The sequence below is a fragment of the Vulpes lagopus genome, chromosome 3, assembly GCF_018345385.1.
Source record: "Vulpes lagopus strain Blue_001 chromosome 3, ASM1834538v1, whole genome shotgun sequence".
Taxonomy (NCBI): domain Eukaryota; kingdom Metazoa; phylum Chordata; class Mammalia; order Carnivora; family Canidae; genus Vulpes; species Vulpes lagopus.
In genome coordinates this window covers 115,851,875-115,876,950 of record NC_054826.1, presented here as the reverse complement: position 1 = coordinate 115,876,950, position 25,076 = coordinate 115,851,875, and the positions used below count along the sequence as shown (strand labels likewise).

The following is a 25,076-nucleotide window of genomic DNA, read 5'->3' as shown; positions in this document are numbered from 1 at the left end:
GGGAAAAAAAAAAAAATAGCTCATGGTCAGCACCGCTGATAGCTGGCCGCTTTGTAAAGCACTGAGGTTCTCATCTTTGGAGGCATTCAAGAAAGAACCAAATGGCCCTTAATTATGTATTCAGTATGTTTTTGTCATTATACTAGAAAAATTTTGAAAATACTGAAAAGGAAAGTAAAAACAGAGGTCCTTCTCCCTCTTTTTCATTCTTCAAAGTCAGATTTTTATAGCTTTAAGACCTTGACCCATGGCCTGCCTTTTGCCCGGAATGACACCTCCTTTACCTGGCTCCCTGTTCCTCATGTTTCAGATCTTGGCTTCACTGTTGCCTCTTCAGAAAGGTGTAAAGACCTGGTCTGCAGTTAGATCCCCTGGTCCCACCTTCCTCCTCCTGTGCATTAAACCTTTCCTTCGTTACTTTTTTTTTTTTTTTTTTTTGCAAAATATGTTTGTCTGACCTTTCCACTCCTCACCCCCACTAGACTTAAGCCCCTAAAGGCAAACTCAATATCTGTCTTGTTCTTCCCTGCATCCCCACATAGCACCTGGCAAGATAACTGACGTAGTAGATGCTCAGAGAATATTTGTGAAGGAAGGGAAGGAAAGAGGGAGTATCTGTGTTCATTGACACGGAACAGATGTCAGGGGTATATTGTAAAAATAGATGCATATGACAAAGCAGAATGTATATGGCTATATATAGTGTGTGTGTACATAAAAATATTTGGAAAATGGGGCACCTGGGTGGCTCAGTGGTTGAACGTCTGCCTTTGGCTCAGGTCATGAACTCAGGGTCCTGAGATCGAGTCCCACATCAGGCTTCCCAGGGAGCCTGCTTCTCCCTCTGCTGGTGTCTCTGCCTCTCTCTGTGTCTCATGAATAAATAAAATCTTTAAAACAATTTGGAAAATCTTCACCAAAATGTTAACAATGGGGATATCTGGATGCTATGATGTGTGAGGGGCTCCCCACCCCTTCTTCATATTTCTCTGCATGCTGGAATATTCTACAATGAGTATGTATTATCTAAATGGAGAAATCAAAGAAACACCCAGAGCAGGCAAAGGAGGGAAACCAGACAGGGTGAAAAACGAAGTCCTTCCTTGAACCCCAGGAGCTGCGTCTCCCAAGTGTGTGATCCCCAGTGTGGGCATCGCATACCCACAAACAGGCCTCACTCACCCCTGCAGGGAAATGGGTCTGTCGAGGACCTAAGTGCACTTGAGAGGCTTCCTGTTCCCCGTTGCCCTGAGCCCTTGATATGTGTGTTTCGATAGCTGTGTCCTCCCTCAGCAGGAATGTATCCAGTGTGTCTCGGGTGCTCCCAGCATTGTCACCAGGCAGTCCTCTAACCCAGGAGAGGCAGAAGCCAAGCAGACAGGATTCCTGCCCTCTAGGAGCAGAGCCTCATGTTGTGTTGGCTCGACCACTGCTGCCATGACTGTTGGAATAAACTGGAGAGCCCGTTAGAGGTGGGGTTGGTTGGCCAAGAGGACCGCTGTGCTTCCGATCCATCCTGTTTCTCAGGAGGCAGGATAGCAGAGTATTCAGCAATCAGGGGTTGCCCGGATCCAGATCCCAGTTACCTCCTAGCTGGCCCCCAGGGCAATTTACACACTCCCCTCCCCGTGCCTCAGTTTCCACATCTGTGAAATGGGGATGGGAGTGGCACTTACCGAGTCCATTCTGTGAGGACTGAACAAAGTGGTGCGTGGACCAGCTCGGCGTGGTGACCGTGCTGAGGGAACCCTTTGCAAACGTGAGCCTGCGTAATGACTCCCGTCTGCGCCATGTGACGGGACAGCATTAACGTGACAAATGGGCAGCAATTTGGGGAAATGTCCCTTTTTAAAAAGAAGACACCTGCAAGAATATATTTATGGTTTATGATCAGGAGGCAGCATTAATGGCCCATAATGTGATTACTATGAGGATTTTTATTAGAAAATTTCAACCAATTCGGCATTAATTAATGTACTGTTACTTTAGAGTGTTACTCTTCTAGTCCTTGGTGAGTTGGGGAAAATAAACCTGTTGTCAAAACCCTTACCCTGAGAAGTAAATAAGAGTTGCTCTCTCCTTCCAGTGACTCCATTTATAATAAAAATAGATGAGTCGCTGCTGTTTTTCCACGGCAGTATTTATTGAGCCTGCGAGTACCTTCCGGAGAGGAGAAAGGACAGAGATGAAAATGTCAAGCGACAGGAAGGCTCTTAGGAGAATTTGCAAACGGCAACCCCGGGGTGCGAAGGGCAGGGAGCGTGGATGAAGCATGGTCCTCGACACCCCAACCACAGAGGGCAGCGGAGCATGATGCTCCCTGCGGCCACCTGCCCTCTGCTTCCCAACCATCCCTACTAGACCTGTTGTGATGGCTCATCACTCCCTCCCCTTGCAATCCTTAAAATGGGGCCCAGGACCCTGTGTGATGCCCCTGCTGTCTCTCTGTCCCCATCCCACTGTGTGCTTCAGCTTGGCCTCTATGGGGCAGCCCCCCTGGCAGTCCTCCCTCTCCTGTCATTTACTGCACTGTCCTTCCTCACTGGCCTTTGTATATGCTGTTCCCTCTGTGCATATGGGGACCCTGTTTCCTCCCCGCTTGCCTGGTCAACTCCTTATTCAACCCGGAGAGCTTACTTAGATCTTATCTTAGCCCAAGAAATGCATCCCTTGCCTTCCTTGAGTAGTATATGAATCAGCTCTGGGTGCCTTCAATGCCAGAAATTTATTTTCTCACAGTTGTGGAGGCTGGAGGTCCAAGATGAGGGTGCCAGCTGGCCGGGTTCTGGCGAGAGCTCGCCTCCTGACCTGCAGCCGACCACTTCTTGCTGTGTCCTCCATGGCAGAGGGGAAAGAGGCTCCCTGCTGTCTCTCCTAACACAGGCACGTGTCCCATCTGACTGGGGCTCTGCCCCTATGACCATTTAGCCTTCCTCACCCCCTAATAGGCCCCTCTCCAGGGGTTCGATGACATTAAACTAGGTTGCAGGTTCATGGAAAGAGTAGCCGGGTGAGGGGGGTGGGAAGAGGAGAGATGAGAACTAGAGTTCAGTCCCTCATGTGTTGTTACTTAAGGCAATAATTGGCCACCATTCAATGTCCTCCATGTCACAGAAGTGGTCTGGGGAATAGTAATGTGTTAGTTGTCTGTCTTCTCTTCAGAGAGTCTGCCCTTCAGAAGCCAAGGTTCTTTGTGGCACATGCATTCCTCTGTTACCCACTCCCAGGAAGGTGCCTTCCTGGTGTGTCACAGGTGTTGAGTCTCAAACCACCTCCCTCCCCTGGAGAACACTGCATTTTTTATGCTAATGGGGCCTATGGATCAGGAATTTGAGGACGTAGAAGACAGGTGGCAGAGGCACCTGGATGGCTCAGTCTGTTAAGTGTCTGACTTTTGGTTTCAGCTCAGATCATGATCTCAGGGTCATGGGATGGAGCCCTGAGTCAGGCTCTGTGCTGAGCGTGGAGTCTGCTTGAGATTCCTTCCCCCGCTTCCTCTGCTCCTCCCCCTGCTTGCATGTGCATTCTCTCTCTCTCTCTCTCTCTCTCTCTCATAGATAAATAAAATCTTATATATATAAAAAGAAGACAACAGGGAGCAGGAGGGACAACATTGCTCTAGGTTCAGAATCCCTGCTCTGTGGTGGGCACTTTTCTGAGGGATTTCATAGATTCCTCCCTTCAAAGTAGGACTCAGTATTTGCCTTCATTTTACTGATAAGGATCTGGCGTGTTAGAGAGTTGAGACTCTCAGAGTCACAGTGGGTGAAGAGCTTTAGTTTGAACCCAGATCTTTAATTTCTGAGCCCAATTTCTTTTCAGTTGCCATGCTGCCTTTCCAGAGTGACTGCCATGTTGCCAAGAAGGAAAGTAGGGCATCTTGGCTGGAATCTACTGCCCCCTGCCCCCTGTGACAATCATACTGATCCCTTAGGGGGGCATTGGGAAATCAGAGGGGAGGGGTCAGTTGGTGGGACTATATTAAATGCCACAATCATACTGATCTCTTAGCGGGGCATTGGGAAATGCAGAAGGGAGGGGGAAGTTGGTGGGACTATGTTAAATGCCCTCTAATTCATGGGCAGCCTACCTAGCAAATGTCCTGTAATGCATGGGACCCCTTCCCCAACAGAGAAATGGTCTCTCCTCAAATACTAGTAGTCCTTGTTGAGAAATTTGAAATATTCATCCGTACTGAAACCATCTGAAAGATTGCTCAAGTGCAATAAGAAGCTATAGTTTCTTTGCATAGTATAGCTTAGGGGCTGTCTTAATCCTTTGTGCTGTAACAAAAGAGCACAGACAAGGTGGCTTTATAAAGAACAAAAATTTATTTTTTATACTCCTGAAGATTGAGAAGTCTAAGATCAAGATGCCCACAGATCCGGTGTCTGGTGAGGACCCACTTACCAGTTCACACACAGCTGTCTTCCCCTTATGTCCTCCCTTGACAGAAAGGGGAGGGAGCTCCCTGAGGCCTCTCTCACTCAGGCACTAATCCCAGTGATGAGATCCCTGCCCTAATGACTTCATCATCTCCCAAAGGCCCCCTGCTCCTAATACCATCAGCTTGGGCATTAATTTTTCAACATAGGAATTTCGGGGTAGGGGACAGTAACACTATAGAAGAGGTTAAGAGTGCCCCTTTTAGCGGCTGACAAATGGAGATTTCAGTCCCGATTTCACAGTGTGTTAGCTAGCCAGGTCAAGTCACCGCTCTGAGTCACTTTCCTTATCTGTAAAATAGGCATAATCAGGGTCTCTCTCCCAAAGATGTGCTGTAAGAGGTAAATGAAACACTGTTTGTTTAGAAACACTCAGCCTGGCGCACAGTAGTAGCTGTTACCCTGATGGCTCTTTCATCCTGATGCATGGGAAGAGGAACAGCAGGATGGACAAGAGCTTGCGGGACAAAGCGTAGCATTTTCACAGATGATGTGTAAAAGGCGAAGTGACTGGGACCCAGTGAATTGCGGCGAAATGTACCATACGCCATCAATATCTATCCCACCAGTTTCCATTTATTGAGCAGTACATCATTAGAATATCCCAGGGCTCTCGACAATAAAATCAATAAGACGGTTCAGCCATGGGCTGTGGTTTAATAACTCCAGACTTGAATGGAGGGAAAAAAATCAGTGAGCAGGAACATTTCCTGAGTGCTTGGTCGGGGGTGGAGGGAGACATCTTTTCTCAGAGTGGGAGAAAAATAAGAGTGAGCTAGCCTTCCATCTCTAGCAGAGCAGGAGGCCAGGGGGATTTAAGGTGGCATCTGGAGATGTGGCTGGGTAAAACTACATCCTGAGAGACGTGGTTTCGTAAAGGTGGTTGAAAAGAAGGTATCCAACATGTGGTTCTCAGCCCTGACTGCGCATCGGATCACCTGGGGAGCTTTAAAAAATTGCCAGTACTGGCACCCAGCAAAGTCATTAAATTAGAGTTTCTTGGGGTGGAGCCAAGACATAGGTTTGGTTGGGTTTGTTGTTTTTTTTTTTTTTTTTTAAGGTGCTCAGGTGATTCTAATGTGCAGCCTTGGCCAGTGATCTTCTGACATTAGCTTGCATTGGAATCATCTGGGGGGCTTGTTAAATGAAATGCAGATTGCTGGCCCCCATCCCCAGAGTCGCAGCATCCGAAGGGCTGAAATTTTCGTTCCCAGCAAGTTCTCAGATATTGCTGATGCTGCTGATCAAAGACCAGATGTCGAGAACTTCCCTTCTAGAGAAGTGCTTCCCAGTGGAGAGTGACTTTTGTCCCTTCTCCCAGGAGATATTTGTCTGTGAATGGAGGTATTCGGGGAGGGTGCTGCTGGTATCTAGTAGGTAGACCTCAGAGATGCGCCTAAACATCCTACAATGCACTGAACAGCCCTTACCTCCCACAGCAAATGATCTGCCCTCAAGTATCAACTGCGCCAAGGTTGAGAAAGCCCTTGGTTGTCCACTGGGAGCCCGAGTGGAGTTAGGAATGCTGAGGTTCTTGCCAGGCAAAGTCTAGACATGGAACATGGTCTTCGCAGTCAGATCCACTTGAACCTTCATCTCTTCTGCACGTCCTGGCTCTGTGACCTTGGGCAAGTTTCTTATTCTCTCTGACCCCAGGACAATTATCCATGAATGGGGATAATTTCCATGTGCAGCATTTCTGTGAGATGTAAAAAGCCTATGAAAGAACCTCGTGAATGTTAAGTGCTCAACAAATTGTAGTGAAAATCAAAAGGATCGTGTTTCTCAGCAGACTCGTGGCTCCCTCTTCCTAGCATGAATATGGGTTCTCAGAGAGCCTACCCTGGAAAACACCTGACAAAGCCCCACACATGGTTTCCTGAAGCTGGGAAAGCCAACAGCATAGCCAACAGCATAGGAAGGACCCCAGAGTCCTCCCATGCCGTGTGGGGCTGCTTGGGCATCATTCTGTACCTGGCCTTCACCTTCCCTCATTTGTTTAACAAACTCGGCACGTCCCAGGTGGGAAGCAAGCTTGTGGAGTCTAATTAATATTCCTCAGGCTTCCTTCACACCTCTCCCATCTTGACGACTTTGCCATATCCACATTCCACCTGCCCTATTATTCTCATAACGTTTTCATTGCAAGAGACTCACTTTCATTTTTACTTAAGTCAATTTTATTTTCAGAGTCATTTTGCATCACTGCCGTAAGTGGAAATCTTGCTATCACTTGCCATAAAGAGGCAGCAGCTGCGCAAATGAATGCAGCGTTATTCAATGCTAGCCAGTACTCCTGTTGCCGGCCAAAGATGCCAGTCCTGTGGGCATATCCCTCCTTGTTGCAAAAGGAAGTTGAGTAAGTGAGCATTGGCGCGGACCTGAGGCTTCCTTGGTGGGCTAATCAGACGACGAGGTGAGACCTGGAAAGGCAATCATCGTCCCACCCTGACACTCAGTGCCATTGGATGTCCTGCCCCTTGGGGGATTCTGACCCCAGCTCTGACATCTTCTAGGTTAGGTCCCGGATGCCACTCATCAGACCTGTAAATAATTAACAAGTTTTGGGGCAGAAACTTGCAGTGGGGGGGAGAGCTCTGGAGTCCCACCACATGGGCTCAATGGCCAGCTCTTCCACTGTCAGGGTCCATGAACTTACTTTGCCTGGGTTATACCTTTAGTCCTTATAGCATCCCTCAGAGGGAATCCCTGTTTGGAAGATGAGAAAGCTGAGGCACAAAGTGGCCAGTTGACCTGCAAGGAAATGGTGGGTTCAGGATACAGTCCCAGGCTGAGTTCGCTGCATGGGATGGCAGAGTGAAGAAGTGCAGGATGGGTTCCTCAAAAATAAATATTCAGGGATCCCTGGGTGGCTCAGCGGTTTAGCCGCCTGCCTTTGGCCCAGGGCATGATCCTGGAGTCCTGGGATCGAGTCCCATGTCAGGCTCCCGGCATGGAGCCTGCTTCTCCCTCCTCCTGTGTCTCTGCCTCTCTCTATCTCTCTATGTCTATCATAAATAAATAAATAAATCTTAAAAAAAATAAAAATTAAAAAAAAAATAATCATAGAGTTACCATATGATCCAGCAGTTCCACTTCCGGGGACATACCCAAAGGAATGGAAGGCAGATCTCTCAAAGAGATATATAAATACCCCTGTCTATGGCAGCGTTATTCACAAGAGCCAAAAGGTGGAAGCAACTCAACTACCCACCCGCAGATGAGTAGATAAAAATGTAGTCTCCATTTATAATGGAATCTTACTCAACTTCAGAATGAAAGGAAATCCTGCCACATGCTCCAATACATGTGAACCCTGAAAACATGATGCTAAGTGGAAGAAACCAGTCACAAAAGATCAGCTATCCTCCAAGTCCACGTATATGAAATCTCTAGAGTGATCACATTCATAGAAGCAGAACGAACTGCGGTTGCCCAGGGGTTAGGGGGGAGGGGAGAGGGAATGGGAGTTGTGGTTTAATGACCAGGATTCCTGTTATGCAAGATGGAAAGTTCTGGCAATTGATAACGATGACGCACAGCAGTGAGGACGTGCTTCCCACTACTGAGCTGTACACTTAATAGTGGGTAAGATGGTAAATGTTATGCGCGTTTTGACACGGTTTTATACAAAAAGCAGTGCAAGATGATCGGAGGGCCCGTGGGAGACTTAAAGAACCAGGTGAGCATTCTCCTCACTCCTTGGCAGGGGCCCCCAAGCTGCCCTAAAGCCTCAAGGAAAAGTGGGGACCCAGCCCTCCGCCAGTTCACTAGAGGAGTGGAGATGGTCACACACAGCAGCTCAGGCCTACATCACCCACTTGGGCCTGCTGGGCCCCAGACATGGGCAAAGCTGTCAGACTCAATCCATCAGTCAGAAATCACTCATTCACTGAGGCCTCCTCCCTGATCTCTGCTCTGTGCCAGGCCAGGGCGGAAGGGTGGCGATGACATCCCAGAAAACATGAAACCTGCCCTTGGCCCGTGGAGAACTGCCAGCTCTCTGACATTCTAGCTGACATGGAGTCTACACAGTGTTGTATCACGCAACCACAAGAGAGGAGGGAGTCCTGCCGCGTGTGACAACACAGACGGACCTCGAGGGCGTTACACTAAGTGGGATAAGCCAGATAGAGAAAGACAAATCCTGCATGGTCTCACTTGTATGTGGAATCTAAAAACCAAAACAAAAGAAACAAAAAACAGAAAAAAAAAAAGAAACAAAAAACAGGAGAAAAAAACAGGAGAAAAAGAGCCAAACTCCTAGAAACAGAGTAATAAAGAGGCTGCTGGGGTCTGGGGGATGGGAGCAGTAGGGAGCGGTGGGTAAAAGGGTGCAAACTACCGGTTATAAGATGAATAAGTTCTAAGGGGCTAATGTAAAACACGGTGGCTGCAGTTGATAGCACCAGATTGTGTAATTGAAATTTGCTGAGAGTAGACCTTAAATGTTCACACACACATACACACGCAGAAGATAAATATGGGAGGTGATGGATGTGCTAATTAACTAGATGGATGGGCGATTCTTTCACAGGGTATATCAAGTCTCTACAATGTACACTTAAAGTATCTCAAAATATTATGCGTCAGTTATACCTGACATTGAAGGGAAATGAGGAAAGGGGAAGTGAAGAAAAGGGGGGAAGGGAGGTGGGACGTCAGGGAAGCCAACCCAACTTTTGGAGGACAACTTTCTATGCAGTGATGCTGACTCTATAAGGTTGCAATCCCAGACCATGGGAATTTCGTCTCCCTCCTCTGATAGAATAACACCCAGGTGTTGGAGCCCAGCAGACCTGAGTGTTTGTCTTTGTTCTGGCACCCTACAGAGGAAGTAGCTTCTCATTGCTCATTCAGTATTCCCTTGGCCTCAGAATCCTTCATGATAAAATAGGGATTACAGTCTTGATATCTGCTTCCATAGACTTTGGGAATATCAAATAATGAAACTGTGAATGGATAGTGCTTAGGACATAGTAGGTGCTCAGTTGACCCTAGACATCATCACTGTTCTGTAAGGGTCAAGAGGGATCAAGGAAGGGACATGACTCATTAGGGGTCTCACGGCTAGATCAGAGCAGAAGCAGGACTTGAACCTAGACTTGTTGCCTTTTGTGCACTTGCCACCACACCGTGCCACCTTTTTAAGCCCACTGACAACGGGACTTCTTTCTGGGCACTGGGCATCTCCAAAGTTCCTTTTAAAAAAAAAAAAGATTTTTATTTACTTGAGAGAGAACCCACAAGCAGGGGGAGGAGCAGAGGGAGAGGGACAAATAGACTCTCGTTGAGGGAGAAGCCCAAAATGGAGCTCGATCCCAAGACCCTGAGATCATGACCTGAGCCAAAGGCAGATGCTTAACCAACTGAGCCACCCAGATACCGCCTCCTCCCACTAAGTTCCAATCACCCAAATCCTGCATTGAACTTTCCCACTGGAGAAAAATCTCTTCCACCCAAAACTGACAAAGAAGCTAGAACATGTCCAGGTTTCTCCTCCCCATGACGTGAATCCTGCCACTGTGCAGTGTGCCTGCTGCCAGCGTGAAGCTGTGTCTCATGCACGATCCACAGTCATGAATCACCGCACAAGCCAGCAGGGTCAGGGATGGATTGCTTACCCCTCTTTAGGGCTTTTTTGTACATTTTCTTATCCTATTTTGGTAAGAACACTTAACATGAGATCTAGCCTCTCAACACATCTTCAAGCACACAGTTCTGTTGGCTAAAGGTATGGTGTATGGCAGGTCTCTGGAGCTTTATTGGTCTTGCTTGCCTGAAACTTTACACCCATTATTAGTACCCCCGCCCCGCCACCGACAGCCTCTGGCAGCCACCATCCCACTCTGATTCTATGCAGGTGACTACTTCAGACACCTCATAGGAGGGGAATCGTGCAGTATTTATCTTTCCATGAAGGGCTTATTTCACTTAGTGTCATGTCCTCAACATTTCATCCTGATGGGAATATGAGATGGTGGGGTCACTCCAGAAAACAGTATGGAGTCTCCTCCAAAAATTGAAAATAGAACTACCATACGATCATCTCACTTGATAGAAGAAGAACTGATGACCAGAAAGGAACCGTGTCCTCCCGAAGTCCCCACTGGGAAGAGCGAGAGCTGGACACCAGTGCTGAACCACAGCCTGAGGCTTCCCAGGCAATGGGAAGCTGGGTGCCCTGGCAGCTCAGAGACTCCTGACCTAAGCCCCATGTGTGCACAACCCTGTCTCCACTCATCTCCCTTCCCAACCCAACCAACCCTCTTAATTGGAACCAACTCAGAAAGCTGCTCCCCTTGCTGCAGGTAGAAGAGGCCCCTTTAGAGTATAAATAGGATTGAGGCTTTGTTGGTGTAATAACTTTCCAGCCAAGTGGCTTATTTGAATTTGGTTTTTATTGGTGGGTTGGGTTGAGTTTGGGATACTTTTTTTTTTAACAGTGTCCTAGATTTTGTGATTCTTTTCACTATTTATTTAATCGAAATATAGTTGACATAAAATGTATTAATTTCAAGTGTACAGTATAATGATAGTTGTATACACTGCAAAAGGTGCGTTGCCATAAGTAGTTCCTGCCTGCCATGTTTGTTGTTAATTGTGATCTGAGGCACAGGCGATAGAAGAGAACTCCAGTTGTGGATGTTTACTTGCAAGTAGTGTGTACACAGCCTTGGGAGCCTAAGCAGCCTGGGGGTTAAACCAAGAGCTGGGCCCATTGGCTAAACCAAGCTTGCTACTGATCATTGTGGATGAACAGCCCAGTTGAAATGATGACGCAGACCCTGGTGATGAGCACACACTATTGTTTATGGAGCATTTACTGTGTGCCGGGCACTGTGCTCAGTACTGGACATGAGAGTCCCTGTGGCGCAGATTCTGTGATTGCAACACACCCACGTTACAGATGGGAAGACTGAGGCTTGGAGAGCTTGTGTAACTTGTCCAACGTCTGCCTGACCAGAGGCAATGCTCTTAAGCCCTGTACCGTGTTTTCTCCTCCCAGATGATACTCCTTCAAGGTCATTACCAGCATCACGTCATTTGTACAGCACGTTGACTTGCAAAGTAGCACCATCTTCACCCTCTCTTTGGAGCCTAAGGGTCACATAGTCCTTATCTGACCAGCCTGAGAAATAGAGTTTGGGCAACAGGCCGAACACAGCACCGTTAGTAAGTGGCAAGGCTCTCCGTGACTGACTCTGGTTGGCCTTCACACCCGCATCGAAAAAATATACTTGATATTCTCCCCCACAAACCTGGCTTTTTAACATTTGTCTGAAGTCAGCTTCTCCCGCTGTCCCTAATCACTCCGATTCTTCCACTTATTTTCTGTTTTGTGCCACAGGAATCTGATTACATTGTGAAATTCATAGGGTTTTTTTTTAGGAGCTGGGCAGTATTTGGGTTTCCACCCGTGAAGGCACACAGAGCTCTCACCGCATGTCATTGTTATCTCTCCTGAAGCTGAAAGTCAACTGACATGATGCTTCTCGAAGCAGATTTTCCTCTTTTTGTAATGGCGACAGTTTATCGAGCATCATGACGATGATAGGGCTCTGGCGTCACAGATTTGCTTTACTCCCGGCACAGCCACCTCCCAAGTGGGACTTGTCTGAGCTTTCAGCTTCTTTAGTCATCTAATAGGAGGATAGTAGCTCTTTTCATAGGGGTTTGGAGAGAAGTACAAAAATAATCATATGCAGAAATTGCTTCACACGTAGCAGCACTCAATAAACAGTTGGTGTGAGGATTATCAATAAGCGTCTCCTTTGTTATGTTTCATTACAAAAGTAATCCATTTTACTAAATTCAGATAATGCAGACAAATATAAATAAGGAAGGAAAACTGTCATGCCACCGTATGAACCTCTGTTAATATTTGGAAGCATTTTATAAGTTGTTAGGGATTACATATTAGGACCTCTCTTTTTTTTAAGGTTTTATTTATTTATTTGACAGAGCGAGAGAGAGAGCACAAGCAGGGGGAGTGGGAGAAGGAGAAGCAGGCTCCCTCTATTCCAAGTGGGGCTCTATTCCAGGACCCCAGGATCATGACCTGAGCCAAAGGCAGACACTTAACCACCTGAGCCACCCAGGTGCCCCAGGACTTTTTTTTAGTTACTGGCAGTGATCTGTATCAATATGTATTAATAAGAAAGACCTTTCAGGTCAATTCTTTTGGACCATTATAAACACTACTGAAGTCAAGGTCCCAGGACCTTTGTATATGCTATGCCAGCTGCCTGGAATCCTCCTAATCCCTGAAAATGGCATGGCTCCCACCCTTGTTTTATTCAGAGCTTACTCAAGTATCCCCACATCAGCCTTCCCTGGCCACCAGAAACAAACCCCTTCCCGTAATATGCCTTTGTTCTCTTTTCCATAGCCTTTATCACTATCTGCAACTGTATTTTCTATTTGCTTATTTTATTGGCTCTCTGCCTGCAAGACTAAGCAGCATTCAGCAAAGGACTCTGTTGCATGCACTAATATGACAAGAACTGTGCCTGGCACATTCAAGACACCAAATGAATGAATAAATGAACGAATATAGCATTCTGTAAATAGAGGCTTGCATACTTGCCGCCTTCTCTTAGGATAGATTCTTGGGGATGGAGTTACCAGGTCAAGGGCCATGCATCTTTAAAATTGTAATTCTTGTCACCACATGACTGCTGGCAGAGTTGTGGCCCTTTCCACCCCTGCCAGCATTATTAGGAGAAAGTGTTTGCCTAATTCCTGCTCTTGCTGCCAGTCTCGCCACAGTCCACTGAAGACCCACTCCTGGTTTAGGAGGCTTTTCAAGACCACAGCCCCAGCAGTGGTGGCCAGGGTGTGGAGGGGGGGCACTGTAAGAGGCATCTCCACCCTGTCTGTGGTGTGGCTTCTTGTCATCTCCAACTCCCCACGCCTGTGTCAGAGCAGCTTGCCTGAAAGGTCATTACAGGAGCCAAGGGCATGCAACAAAAATAGAAAGCTGGTTATTGGCAGCAGACAAAGGACAACCCTTTAGAACGGCACCCCCCACCCTGCCACCGTGTGGGGACAAAACTCGCTCATTCCCTCTCTTGTTCAGTGAAATGCATTTGAGGTCCTACTGAGTGCCAGAATGGGAATCAGTTATGGTTGTGTTTCTGGAGCCAGCCTGATGGTCCTAACACTTTGGGGGTGGGGAGGTTCTGGGTTGTCTCCATCACTTGGCTCACAAGAAGGCAGAGTCACTAGTTGAGGGGGCCGCAGGAAAGGCCTGGAGACATTTTTGCCTTCTGAGATTGTGGGGGAATTTTGGCCTTTGCTTTTAAGGATGGCTGGGGCTTTTGTTTGCCTTTGCTTTTAAGGATGGCCTGTCATGTTTTGAGGTTGAGTGGATCCAGCTTTTCCACTGTGGCTCCCCTCTTTCCTCTGTCTCTTCCTGTCTCTGCATATGTATCTGATTATATGCATTTGTCTTTATTTATACCTGTGTATGTCTTTGTCTTTCGTCGTGTTTCTGTGTAGGACTCTATATGGTTTTCTCTCCATAGGTGGGAGTAAGGAGGAGGCCCTTCTGCCTGCAGGTCTCCCTCTGTTTTTGTCTCAATGTGAGCGTGGTCTGTCTGTCTCTATTTCTCTCTTCTCTCTCTCTCTCTCTCTCTTTCTCTGCCCCTCATCCTCCTCTCCCCCTCTCCTTTCTTCAGATATTTTGGTTCTTCTTCCCCAACCCCTATCCCCAAAATAGCTGTACTCCACAAGAACTCTGGATTTTTGTTCTCTTCTCTTTGCTACTCCCCAGACCAGCTGTCTGACCCAGGGACGGCTTTCATTCTGGAGGTTCTGTTGCTGGAGTGATCACACTTAATTTCCTGGTGCTCAGCTCCTTTTCTTCAGAAGGAAAGCATCCACGTCTGTGTCTGTCTGTAAATCTGCTCTTCTCTCTAAAACCCTAAAGAAAGTTACAAAAGGGACACCTGGGTAGCTCAGTGGTTAAGGGTTTAACCTTCCGCTCAGGTCGTGATCTCATGGTCCTGGGATGGAGCCCCTCATCAGGCTCCCTGCTCAGCTGAGAGTCCGCTTCTCTCTCTCCCTCTGTCTCTCTCAAATAAATAAAATCTTTTTTTTTTTTAAAAGTTATAAAACGCTTTCTTCAATGTCAGTGCATAAGTCCCACTAAAGACTAGCATACAGTCTTCATGCCAACCTTTCTCATCTTCCTGCTCTCTGATTTGGTGGAGGGCAGGTGGAAATAGCAGGACTGGTTTTAGGCTTCCACTCCTTGCTTCTGTCCTCACTCACTGTGTGACCCTGGGGAAACATGCTGACCTCTCTGAGCCTCAGAGCCTGATAGTGCATTCCTCCCAAAGCCAAATAACACCTCCCCACCCCCACCCAGCAGCACTGGTGGTGTATAGCAGGCCCTTGAGTGACATCAGCTCCTCTGGACCAGAGCAGCCACTCCTCTCCAGAATGGATTCCTTCCTTCCTTCCGTCCTTCCGTTCTTCCTTCATACATTCATTCAACAACCTGGCAACAGACATCCATGGCTAGAGAGCACGGGATGATCCCAAAAGCCCCATAAGCGTCAGTCACTGAGAACTCCAGATCATTGTTACCCAGAGGTCTCAGGGCAGGGATGAGCAGTATTATCTGAGGGCCAGCAGGAGCCCCTACAGAGTTAACTTCCTACTAAATACAGTGTCGTAGGGCACGTCTAGGCCTTTGAAAAGTCACCCAGTGAAGTCCAGGTGCACAAATACTCGTTGTTTTTAAACGTTTCTCCCTTTCTTTGATAAAGAGTCTCCAAGGGAGGTGAAGAGAGGCCGCAGCCAGCATGCTGAAGATCAGTATGCTGCCTTTGGGCTGCAGTCATGGGAAGGAGAATATAAGCTTTTCTTCTACCTTATTATCTTTTTACTTTAGATTCTCACATTCCTGTCTATTCATAATCCATTTGTGAAATCAGGCTCACATCCTACATGTCTCTGAACTCCAGGCTTTGTCCAGGGCTGGCATGTGGGAGGTTTTAAGGATGCTAGATGGGTGAGTGGGTGGATGGATGGGTGAGTGGATGGATGCATAGATGAATGGATAGATAGTTGCATGAGTATTTAAAGGGACTTGATACCCCCAGGCGTGCCCCTTTCATATAATCACCAGGAAAAGCCCACTGTATTTGTGATTGGTTTGGAGAGAAAATTAAAGGGTAGTTAGGATAACTCTCTCTCGTTGCTACCCAGTCTGTCTTCAACCAGAGTCAAGATGGTAATTATCCCCAGGATTGCAGCTACTGATTGAACAGCCAAGGAGCCTAAGACTCTAGGATCCATCATGAGCACTTAAAGAGATGCGCTCAGGATCTTTGGGCTAAACTTTCTGAGATCTCTGTCTCTATAGGCAGATTGCTCACTCCTCCTCCACCTTCCAAGGGCAACCTGAACACACTTCTATCCTAAAACAATTGACCTTTGTCTTCTGTTTTCCCCAGCTGGCTGACAGCTCCTCAAATGCAAGATTTTTTTTTCTCCAAGTTTTATTTCTCTAGTACCTAGCACAGTACTTGGCCTGTACTATAGGCTAAGTTAATATTGCATGGATTGATGAGTTGATAAATGGTTGGAAGAGTGGGGGGCATGGATGATTTGCTTTGAGGATGATGGGTAAGAAGATGGATGGATGGTTTTAAAGGTGATGAGTGGTTGGATGGATGGATGAATGGATGGTTGGTGTTCTGGATGATAAGCTGGTGAGTGCTGTGCTGGATGGGTAGCTGAGTGGTTTGCTGGATGGGTGGTTGGATTCCAATGGGTGGGTGATTGGATTTGGATGGACGGATTAATGAAAAGATGTGATTTTATTGGCCACCTAGAGTCAGCCTCCCACATCATATAGGAACCCTCCCTGCAGTTCCCATGATAGTCCTCCAAATGCATGCCTACCTACCTACAACGGCTAATTTACAGGGTATTTCATTCACAGGCAGAATTGTTAAAAACTTTTCCAAAGTCTAGGTACGCTAATGTAATATATACTAGTGTTTAAGGGCATCGGCTCTGGAAATGGACCTGGGTTTGAATCACAGCTGGACCAATTAAAGCAGTGTGACCTTGAACAGACAAATTCCTTGGCTTCTCTAAGCTGTGTTTTCCTCATTAGCAAAATAGGGATAATAACACTATCCTGCAGGGTTGTTGAGAGGATTGAGTGAAGTGATGGATGGCAAGGGCTGGTCAGTGCTCAGTAAAATGTATTGTTATTGTTATGAAACCAAAATGCACCCCTCCTATAACTTATTTCATCAAGAACCAGATGTGTGCCAGGTAATGTTATAGCCTTGTATGTTCAATGACAAACAAGACTGAACTAGTGCCTCATCTCTTGGCATTGCTCTTCTAGTGGGATGTTTAAACAATGAAAAGTAAACAGATATACAATTTCAGATGATGATAAATGTTTTGCAAAAAATCGAGATAGGATGAGGTAGTAGAGAGGTGGGGACAGGTGGCATTTGTTGAGCTGTGAACTAATGACAAGAAGAATACAGCCATGCAAAGATCTAGGGAGAGGGTGTTCCGGGCAGCAGGAATAGCTGAAGGCAGAAATGAGCTTGCTCAAGGAAAAGAAAGAAGGCCAGGTGGCTGGATAGATAGTAGGACAATCCAGGTGCAGAGGTCTTCAGGAGGCAGATCACGCATGCTCTGGAGGCTGCACCATGTGATTTGGACATTAGCTCGTGTTAGTTTCATCCTGTCATCTGGAACAGCCTAGAAGGAGCCTTGTTCATTTGGCAGCTGTTCAGCTTTCCAGTGACAGCGACAGGCTCCGGATCTCCTGACCTCCAGACTAACCACCCCCACATCTCTGTTTTCCAACAGAGAAGGATGTTGACATCCTGGGACACTTGCAGCTACCTCCTGACAATATTCTGAGTCTCATAAACCTAGAATGCAGAAGAAGTTAGGTTTGACCCAAAGGGAATCAGGCTGAAGAGACACAGGAGATCTCCAGTCAAGATTGTATTGAATTCAGCCAATAAACCATGTGCGCCCTTGAAACTCCACCCCTGGAGTGTTTGCAAGGAACCAGGGTGGTACAGGTGGATCTGATATAGGATCTGGACTTTCAAAGAAAAGTGACAGATGATGGTAGCTGACCTGCAGCCGGGCTGATGGAGTAACTCTCCAGGTGCCATTAGGATCCCATCACTCAGCAGTGCTTCCTCTGTGTTGGCTTTCCTCTCAAGCAGTCTTTCTCCATGTGGGGATAAAAGGGTTCTTAGATCTTCCAGTTTCACGTGTGCCAAAAAGGGAACCTCTCTAATCTGGTTGCTCCAACAAAAATCTAGAATTCTGTCTTCTGGGCTCATTAGCTTGGGTGGGTCACACGTCCACCCCTGAACCACACAGAATGTTGCCAGGGCGATGCAGCATTCTGACTGGCCAGCCCTGAAGCTCTGTGACCTTCCCTGTCACTGATAATGGAGGGAGACCCTCCCCATCCATAGGACTGAGGATGAAGGAGGGGGATGATGCCTCTCAAAATGCTGGGTGATAACTGTTTTCATTATGCCAGATGAGTAAGCTCAAGTGATCTTCTGTACAACATCGTGCTTCGAATCAACAATATTCTACTGTAAACTTAAAAATTTGAGAGGCTATGTATCATCTTATCTGTCCTTTCCACAATGTTTACCCAAAAAGAGATGCTATTAGGAGGAGAAGGGAGAGTGGATTCTGGGAAGGCAAAACCAGCTCTTATATCTTATGTTTCCCAGCTCAGAATTAACTGCTCCTGCCGCCACAGTTCAGTTCAGAGATCTCTCTCTTACACCTTGCTTTTCCTCCTGCCTTGCTTGAGGGTTTAATACCTGTACTTATGTCTCCATCAGTTTTTTAAAGCTCCTTGGGGATGGGAACCATGCCTTTAAGCACCTCAGGGTCCCTGACACTTGTACTAGGACACATGTAAGGATCCAGGACGAGCTTGGTTAAGTTGGATTAGGTTTCCGGGCCCGAAGTGATGACTGTGCCCTTCAGATAGAGAAACCTCTGATCCTTACCCCCACCCCCCTACCTCCCACCCCCACCCAAGAACCTCTGATCCTCACCCCACCTCTCTGGTCTCTCGGGTTTTTCCCCAGGCAAAGCCAACAAGAATGTTCAATGGGATGAAGATTCTGTAGAATATATGCTGGCCAACCCCGTCAGAATCGCCTTCGTCCTGGTGGTCCACGGCCGCGCCTCCCGGCAGCTACAGCGCATGTTCAAGGCCATTTACCACAAAGACCACTTCTACTACATCCACGTGGACAAGGTGAGGACCCACACACACACACCACCAGTCACCCTTTGTTGACTTTTTCTGTGGGTCTGTCTGCCTTTCTCTAAGCTGACATCCCTTTCAGGCAAGACTTCTAGGCTGATCAGCGGCCTCTCCTTGGAGCATTCGGTCTAGGATGGGGAGAGAGAGAGAGAGAGAGTGAGTTCGTGCACGCATGCATTTGTGTGTTGGTTTTAAAACTCCTAGCTGTGACTTTAGACTCTCTCTATATAAACACCACTTTCCTTTCTGCTCCCTTGGCCAGGGCAGTGGCAGCCACTTGGTGAGGATGGCTAGCCCAGGAGTGGGCACACGATTCCCATAAAGGGCCAGACGGTAAATATTTTAGGCCCTGAAGGTATATGCTTTGTGCCACAGTGACTCAGCTCTGCCATTGTAGGGTGAACACAGCCCTGAGTAATACACAAGTGAGCAATGTGTGTTCCAGTAAAACTATTCACACAACCCTGCAGCAGGCCTACTGATGCCTGAGCTGTCTTGCCCAGAGGTCTCTGTCCCTATGCTAACCTGACAGGATTATGTCTTTGGTCAAGAAGGCAAAAGGGGAAGCTTGCTCATGGCAGGCCTGTGAGAGGGTGATGGAGAAAATCCCACCCCTCAAAACAACCACCGGGTTTTAGATCCAGTCATACTTCTTAGCTTGTCATCCTGGGACCACATGCATCAGTCTTGTATGAAAAATGCAGAGTCTCTGGCACCAGCCCGCACCCAGCAAACCATTAGCTGTGAGGTGGGGCCGGGGAATGTGCATTCCAAAGAACTAAAGTGAATTTTTAAAAATAATACGGTTTCAAATGGTGATGTAGAAAGCCCAGGCCTGAACCAGTTACTTGGCCAAGTCTGCTACATTCGACAGCCCCGTCAACTAGACGGGGAGGGCTGAAGAGGGGACGAGGGGCATGTCTGCGTGTGTCCTGTGCTGCTGAATGTCACTTTTTTCTCTCCCGGGCAAAGCGCTCTAATTACCTGCATCGGCAAGTGCTCCAGTTCGCCAGACAATATGGCAATGTTCGTGTCACCCCATGGAGGATGGCCACCATCTGGGGGGGCGCCAGCCTCCTGTCCACATACCTGCAGAGCATGCGGGACCTCCTGGAGATGACCGATTGGCCATGGGACTTCTTCATCAACCTCAGCGCAGCCGACTACCCCATCAGGTAAGGCGGCCTGTGGGCCCTGGCCGGCCCGCTCCGAGCTCCTGCTCCCTCTGGCTTTCCTTAGCCATAGCTGCAAAGCCAGAAGCAGAGGCATCTTGCCACCTGTCTGGAGAGGCATTGTGCCTCCTGAGACCCTGTGGAGGCCTGATGCATAAAGTCTTCCAGTATGGGATCCACAATGGGCCTGAGTATGCAGTTTTCCCAGCTCTGTTCATGGGTATGCAGAAGAAACCAAAAGACCCCTGCCCATGTGGAGCTTCCATTCAAGTGGGGCGGGGGGGAGGGTACAGAGAACAAACAAAATACGTAAAATGGCAAAGCGGTAAAGCAGTGGGTGTGAGACCCATGTGGATGTTAGACGAGGTGTGATCGCTTCAGTGGTAAAGCAGCAAAGCTGAACAAAGTGGCGAAGAGAGTTGTAATTTTAAGGAGAGTGGCTGGGGAAGAAGTCCCTCCAGAGAAGAACACAAGGAGGAGAAGGAAGAAAGCTTCTCCGACTGGGAAAGCTTTCTAGGCAGAGGGAGCCATGGGTCCTGTGGTGGGAATGCACCTGCTGTGCTGGGGGCATGAGGGGGCTCAGTGTGGCCAGAGTAGAGGATGTGACAGGTCAGAGAAGAATCCTGGGGTGAGGTCATGCTGCTTCTAGAATCTGGGAGCCACTGGCATGTTTGACTTGAGGCAGGACGGCATCCTACTTTAGGTGTTTGGAAAGGGAGCAGAGTGAGGAGGAAGGGAGGCCCATCCTGATAGCCTGGGAAGAATCATAGACACCCATGTGTGGGCTGTGTGAGGCCCTTGGGGTGTGTGTGTGTGTGTGTGTGTGTGTGTGTGTGTGTGTGTGTGTGTTTACTCCCTCTCAACTTTAAACTGGCCAGAATTTTAAAATTGGGAAGTTTCACAGGAAACTATATAATGTGGAGCTGCTCTCTGGCATCTGCCCAGTGTGCACCTGCGGGCCAGGCCGTCAGCCACAATTGGGTGGAGCTGGTGGGGGGAGGCGGCCAGCAGCCTGGAGCGCTCAGCAACTCAGACGCCACCAGGAGGGTCTGTCCCGCGGCACAAACATTGATCTGCTCTTGAAAATAGGCCGTAAGCAAAGGAAACCCCTCTAAAGATCTTATAAGGGGGGGGGGGGGGAAGGCAAGAAAATGAACTCTATTTCCTGCCAGAAGGCAACTCATTGCTTGACTGTGTCTTCCATCCTGATTTATTGGTGAGGGTAAAAGGAGAAGAGGATGGGGAGCGAAGGGCAGGGCCTTCCTTCCTCTGAACCACAGGAGGGCAGTGGGTGGGGCCAGCACTCCCACAAGAGCCAGATGAAGAAGACATCTTTAAAGAAAAAATAACTTCTTTTTTTAATCAGGGCAGTTTTCAAGCAGACAGCAGAGTCCTCACGAGAGTATAGTGAACCCCCCACGTACACTTGACATGGCTGCAGCTCCAATCTGGTTATGGCCAGTACCAATGTATCTCCACCCTCACCCTCTTCCCCACTGTAACACTTCCAAGACATTGTGTCATGTCTGTAAGAACTTTAGTATGCATCCCGAAAAGATAAGTTCTCTCTTCTAAGCTAACATCCATATCCTAAAATACTGTCATTCTTGGTGTCATCAAATACTAAGGCCACACATCCCCAGGAGTTTGGGTGTTGAATCAGGAACTAGATAAGAGATAGGCATGGAAGGACATTCTCTGGTTTATTTATTTTTTTTTTTAAGATTTAGTTTATTTATTCATGAGAGACACAGAGAGGCAGAGACACAGGCAGAGGGAGAAGCAGGCTCCATGCAGGGAGCCCGATGTGGGTCCTGGAGGGAACCTGGGAAAGGTTCAGTCTTTGGTCAGGCGAGGCAAGGTCCACCTGGCACCCTTGAACCTAAGAAAGATGATGGCCATTAGAAAGATAGCTGTTTTTCTTTTGTTCAGAGGATAGCGAGGGTAAGCAGATTATGAAACATGGCTGGCAGATTTTTACTTATTTGCTTATTCATTTGTTCAGGTGCCCATTCCACAAACATGTGTTAAGCAACCCCTATGCTAGGCACTGCCTGGGCATTTAGTGAGCAAAAGCACCCCTGGCCCTCCCTGGTAGAGCATATCCCCTAGTTGGGAAAATAGAATTAAAGGTATCATGCAAGGTGTGAAAGAGCTAGACCATGAGGGAGTGAGGGGACAGGGTCAGGTGGTCAGTAAAGCCTCTGAATGCACAGTTTTGGCTTGAAAGTGGAAGGCTAAAACCAGGTTCTCAGGCAAATGAGAAAAAGTTCATTCTAGACCAGGATTTCCCCTCCGGGGCACTACTGACATACTGGGCTGGATGACTCTTTGGTGTGAGGACCATCCCGTGCATGGCAGGACATTTAGCAGCAGCCCCTGGGCTCTGTCCACTAAATCCCCTGGCCCCCTACTCACTTGGGGCAACCAGATGTCCCCAGATGTTGCCCAGTGTCCCCAAGGGGCAAAATCGCTTCTGGTGGGGAACACTTCCTGAGAGAGAGAGAAAACGGTCTGGACGAGACATAGGTCAGAGACAAACTTGCTGCTTTTGGGAAATTTCAAAGTGGATGGAGCAGAATGAGCAAAAAAAAAAATGAGGAGAGGCGAGTGTAGAGAAGCACAGGGCCGGGGTGAGTTCAGCTAACAAGGCCGACACTTCTTCAGCCCTCAAAGCCAGCCTGTTTTACCCAAGGGCAAACCGGTACCCAAGGTCATGTAAGAAATACGTGGCGGAGGGGACATGAGAACCAATTCTGTCTCGTTCCAAGGTCGGTGTCCTCTCTGCTCGAGGTTGGCCCTCGGGGGCGTCATCCAGGCCTGGAGTGGCAAGATGGCCCAGGCACCATAGAGAAGGAACAGTACCCCCCTCAAGCTGGGCAGGGTGGTGGTTGTACCTCCTGGCAGGAGGGAAGATCCTTGCAGGTAGGAAGGTCACTCGTGGTCCTGAGCCTGATCATTCCTCCTCTAGACCTCCAGTGGAGACCCCACAGGTCACCTCAGCCTGGGTGGCACTTGGCCAGAGACCTCTTGAGGTCTGGCGGGCATTCCTGTGCCCATGGCCCTCCCCAGGAGACTCACACCAGCTCTCAGGGCTGCCCCTGGGGGCCCTGTGTTCATGTGTCGCCGCCCTGGACGCCTGACTGGTTCAGCTGAGCCCTTCTGCATCCGGGAGGGTGGGTGCTGAGTGGCCCAGCAGGTGGCGTAGGTTCGAGTCCCAGTCCTGCCACTTCACTAGCCCTGTGACCGTCTGCAAGGAAATTCGGGCTTTGTGAAACCAGGATACGGTCGTAGGACCTAGCAGAGCGCTGAGCACGTACAAAGTGCTCCGTAAACATCACCTGTTCCTTCCCGAGCTGTATCCAAGGCTGAGGCCCCTGTATTTCCGGGGGGCCCGGAAATCCTTTCCTCACACCACGTGCCAGACCTTTTTTGGGTTTCAGAGATGAGAGTCGTGGAATTTTTAGCTTTTTGAGCTGAAGTGCTCCAGATCTCTTTGTGCAGAAGAGGCGCAGCCTTGGATACAGCTCAGGAAGGAACCGTCAGCCTGTCTTTCCCTCCCTCTGCCCCCACTGCTGTCATTTCCATGCTTTCCCGGTTCTTGTGCCCCCTCCACTCCGCCAGCCTCGTGGCCGGAGGCACTTTATGCATCAAGCACTGCTGGTTCCTCTTGCTTTTGTTTCTGTGAAGTTGCCCCACGCAAAAACATATGAATTTTGCAGATGAATGGTTTTATCCTGGGCAACTCTGATAGGCTTTCACTTCCCATCTGCCGCTCCATCTGTAGCTTCCAAAACCACTACTTCTCCTGTCCCAGGGAGGATGAGCAAACTTCGGAGCCTGCTCAAAGGGGCAGGAGTGCCTAAGTCAGAAGTTTCTAAGAAGCTCTGAAAACGTAGGGGATTTCCAAGGGCGGAGCCCACCCAATGTGGCTGCTCTGAGCTGTTCTATGATTGGACATCACCTCCTGGTGTCACCTTGCCCAGCTCTGACTGGGGGACCAGACTCTTTCCCTCTTAAGTCTTAAAGACTCACTGATCTTTACTGGCCACCAGCCTTGTGTGGGACCTGGATGCAGACAGCCTGGTTGCAGATGCTGAGCCACCTCCCCGGCCATGGGAACGGGTGCACGGTGCTTTCACTTTCTGTATCTCAGTTTGTCCACCTAAGAAAGGGACACGATGTTTAGTACCTATTTCATGAACATTAGGAAGGGTCAATGAAATAGTGTATATCAAGCACTTAGCACAGTGCCTGACATGCAGAAAGTACTGGATAAGTACAGGCTGTTACTATTGGTGGAATCACATGGGCTTCAACTGAGTTCCTCTCTTTTCTCTCTTTCCTCGTGGAAATACTAGCAAACTATTACTTGGACTCACATCTCTCTTAAAAGTGGGAAAAGCAAAATTAGACTATGAAGACTGAATGTCTCAAGAAAAACAGGATAGAACCAACTTGCTTGGGAATGTGGAGCACGGTCCTATACTTGGACTATGCAAGCTCCGTGTGTTTAAGAAATCCAGACCTTCCTGCTCCACTGTGACTTGACGCCCTGGCCCACGTAGGCTCTGGTTGGAATCGGTTATGCATTCAGTGCATGGATGAAAATTGATATTTTCAAACACTGAGACCCTGGTGTATCTTGAGTCATCAAAGAACATGATGGTTCTGTTGAGTATATTCTACTTACTAAGGCAGGAAGCTGCACTAGCTGACTTTGGTTAGATGGGCTGCAAGAAAGGACAAAACCAAGGCATTTCTCACTGTTGGTGTGGTTTGGGCTCGTAGTCATAGACACCACACTGGCTGTCCTTCACTAGGCCCTGTGTCTTAGGGCAATTCAGATGCAAAGGGAAGGAAGTGTGTGTCCACAGCCCCTACAGGGCTCGTTTTCTGTCTGTCTGGTGTATAAGTACATGTGTGTGTGCATACGTGTGCATGCATGTGTGTGGCAGGGGCAACAGTGTTGAAATTTTTCAAGGTAAATCTGGGACCTGCTAATCCTCCCTCTTGGGGAATCCACTGCAGTAAAGTCTAACCCAGCAGGGACCACTCTGTAGACACTGAAATTACACCTGTCCATAGACCTAAACTGCTGCCCTAAGATATTAGCCAAGCCCCCAGCCCAGGAGCATAAGAGCTGCTCTGCGATGC

At 48.2% G+C, this 25,076-nt stretch overlaps 1 protein-coding gene across 2 annotated transcripts in view; it reads left to right on the top strand.

Annotated features, from left to right (window-relative positions):
• XYLT1 (xylosyltransferase 1) overlaps positions 1–25,076 on the top strand; it is a 303,249-nt gene that overhangs the window by 205,004 nt on the left and 73,169 nt on the right. For both annotated transcript variants that reach the window (XM_041749083.1, XM_041749084.1), the window contains exons 4-5: positions 18,566–18,738; positions 19,720–19,922. In XM_041749083.1, the coding sequence (XP_041605017.1) occupies positions 18,566–18,738; positions 19,720–19,922 (376 nt within the window). The remainder of the gene's footprint in view (positions 1–18,565; positions 18,739–19,719; positions 19,923–25,076) is intronic.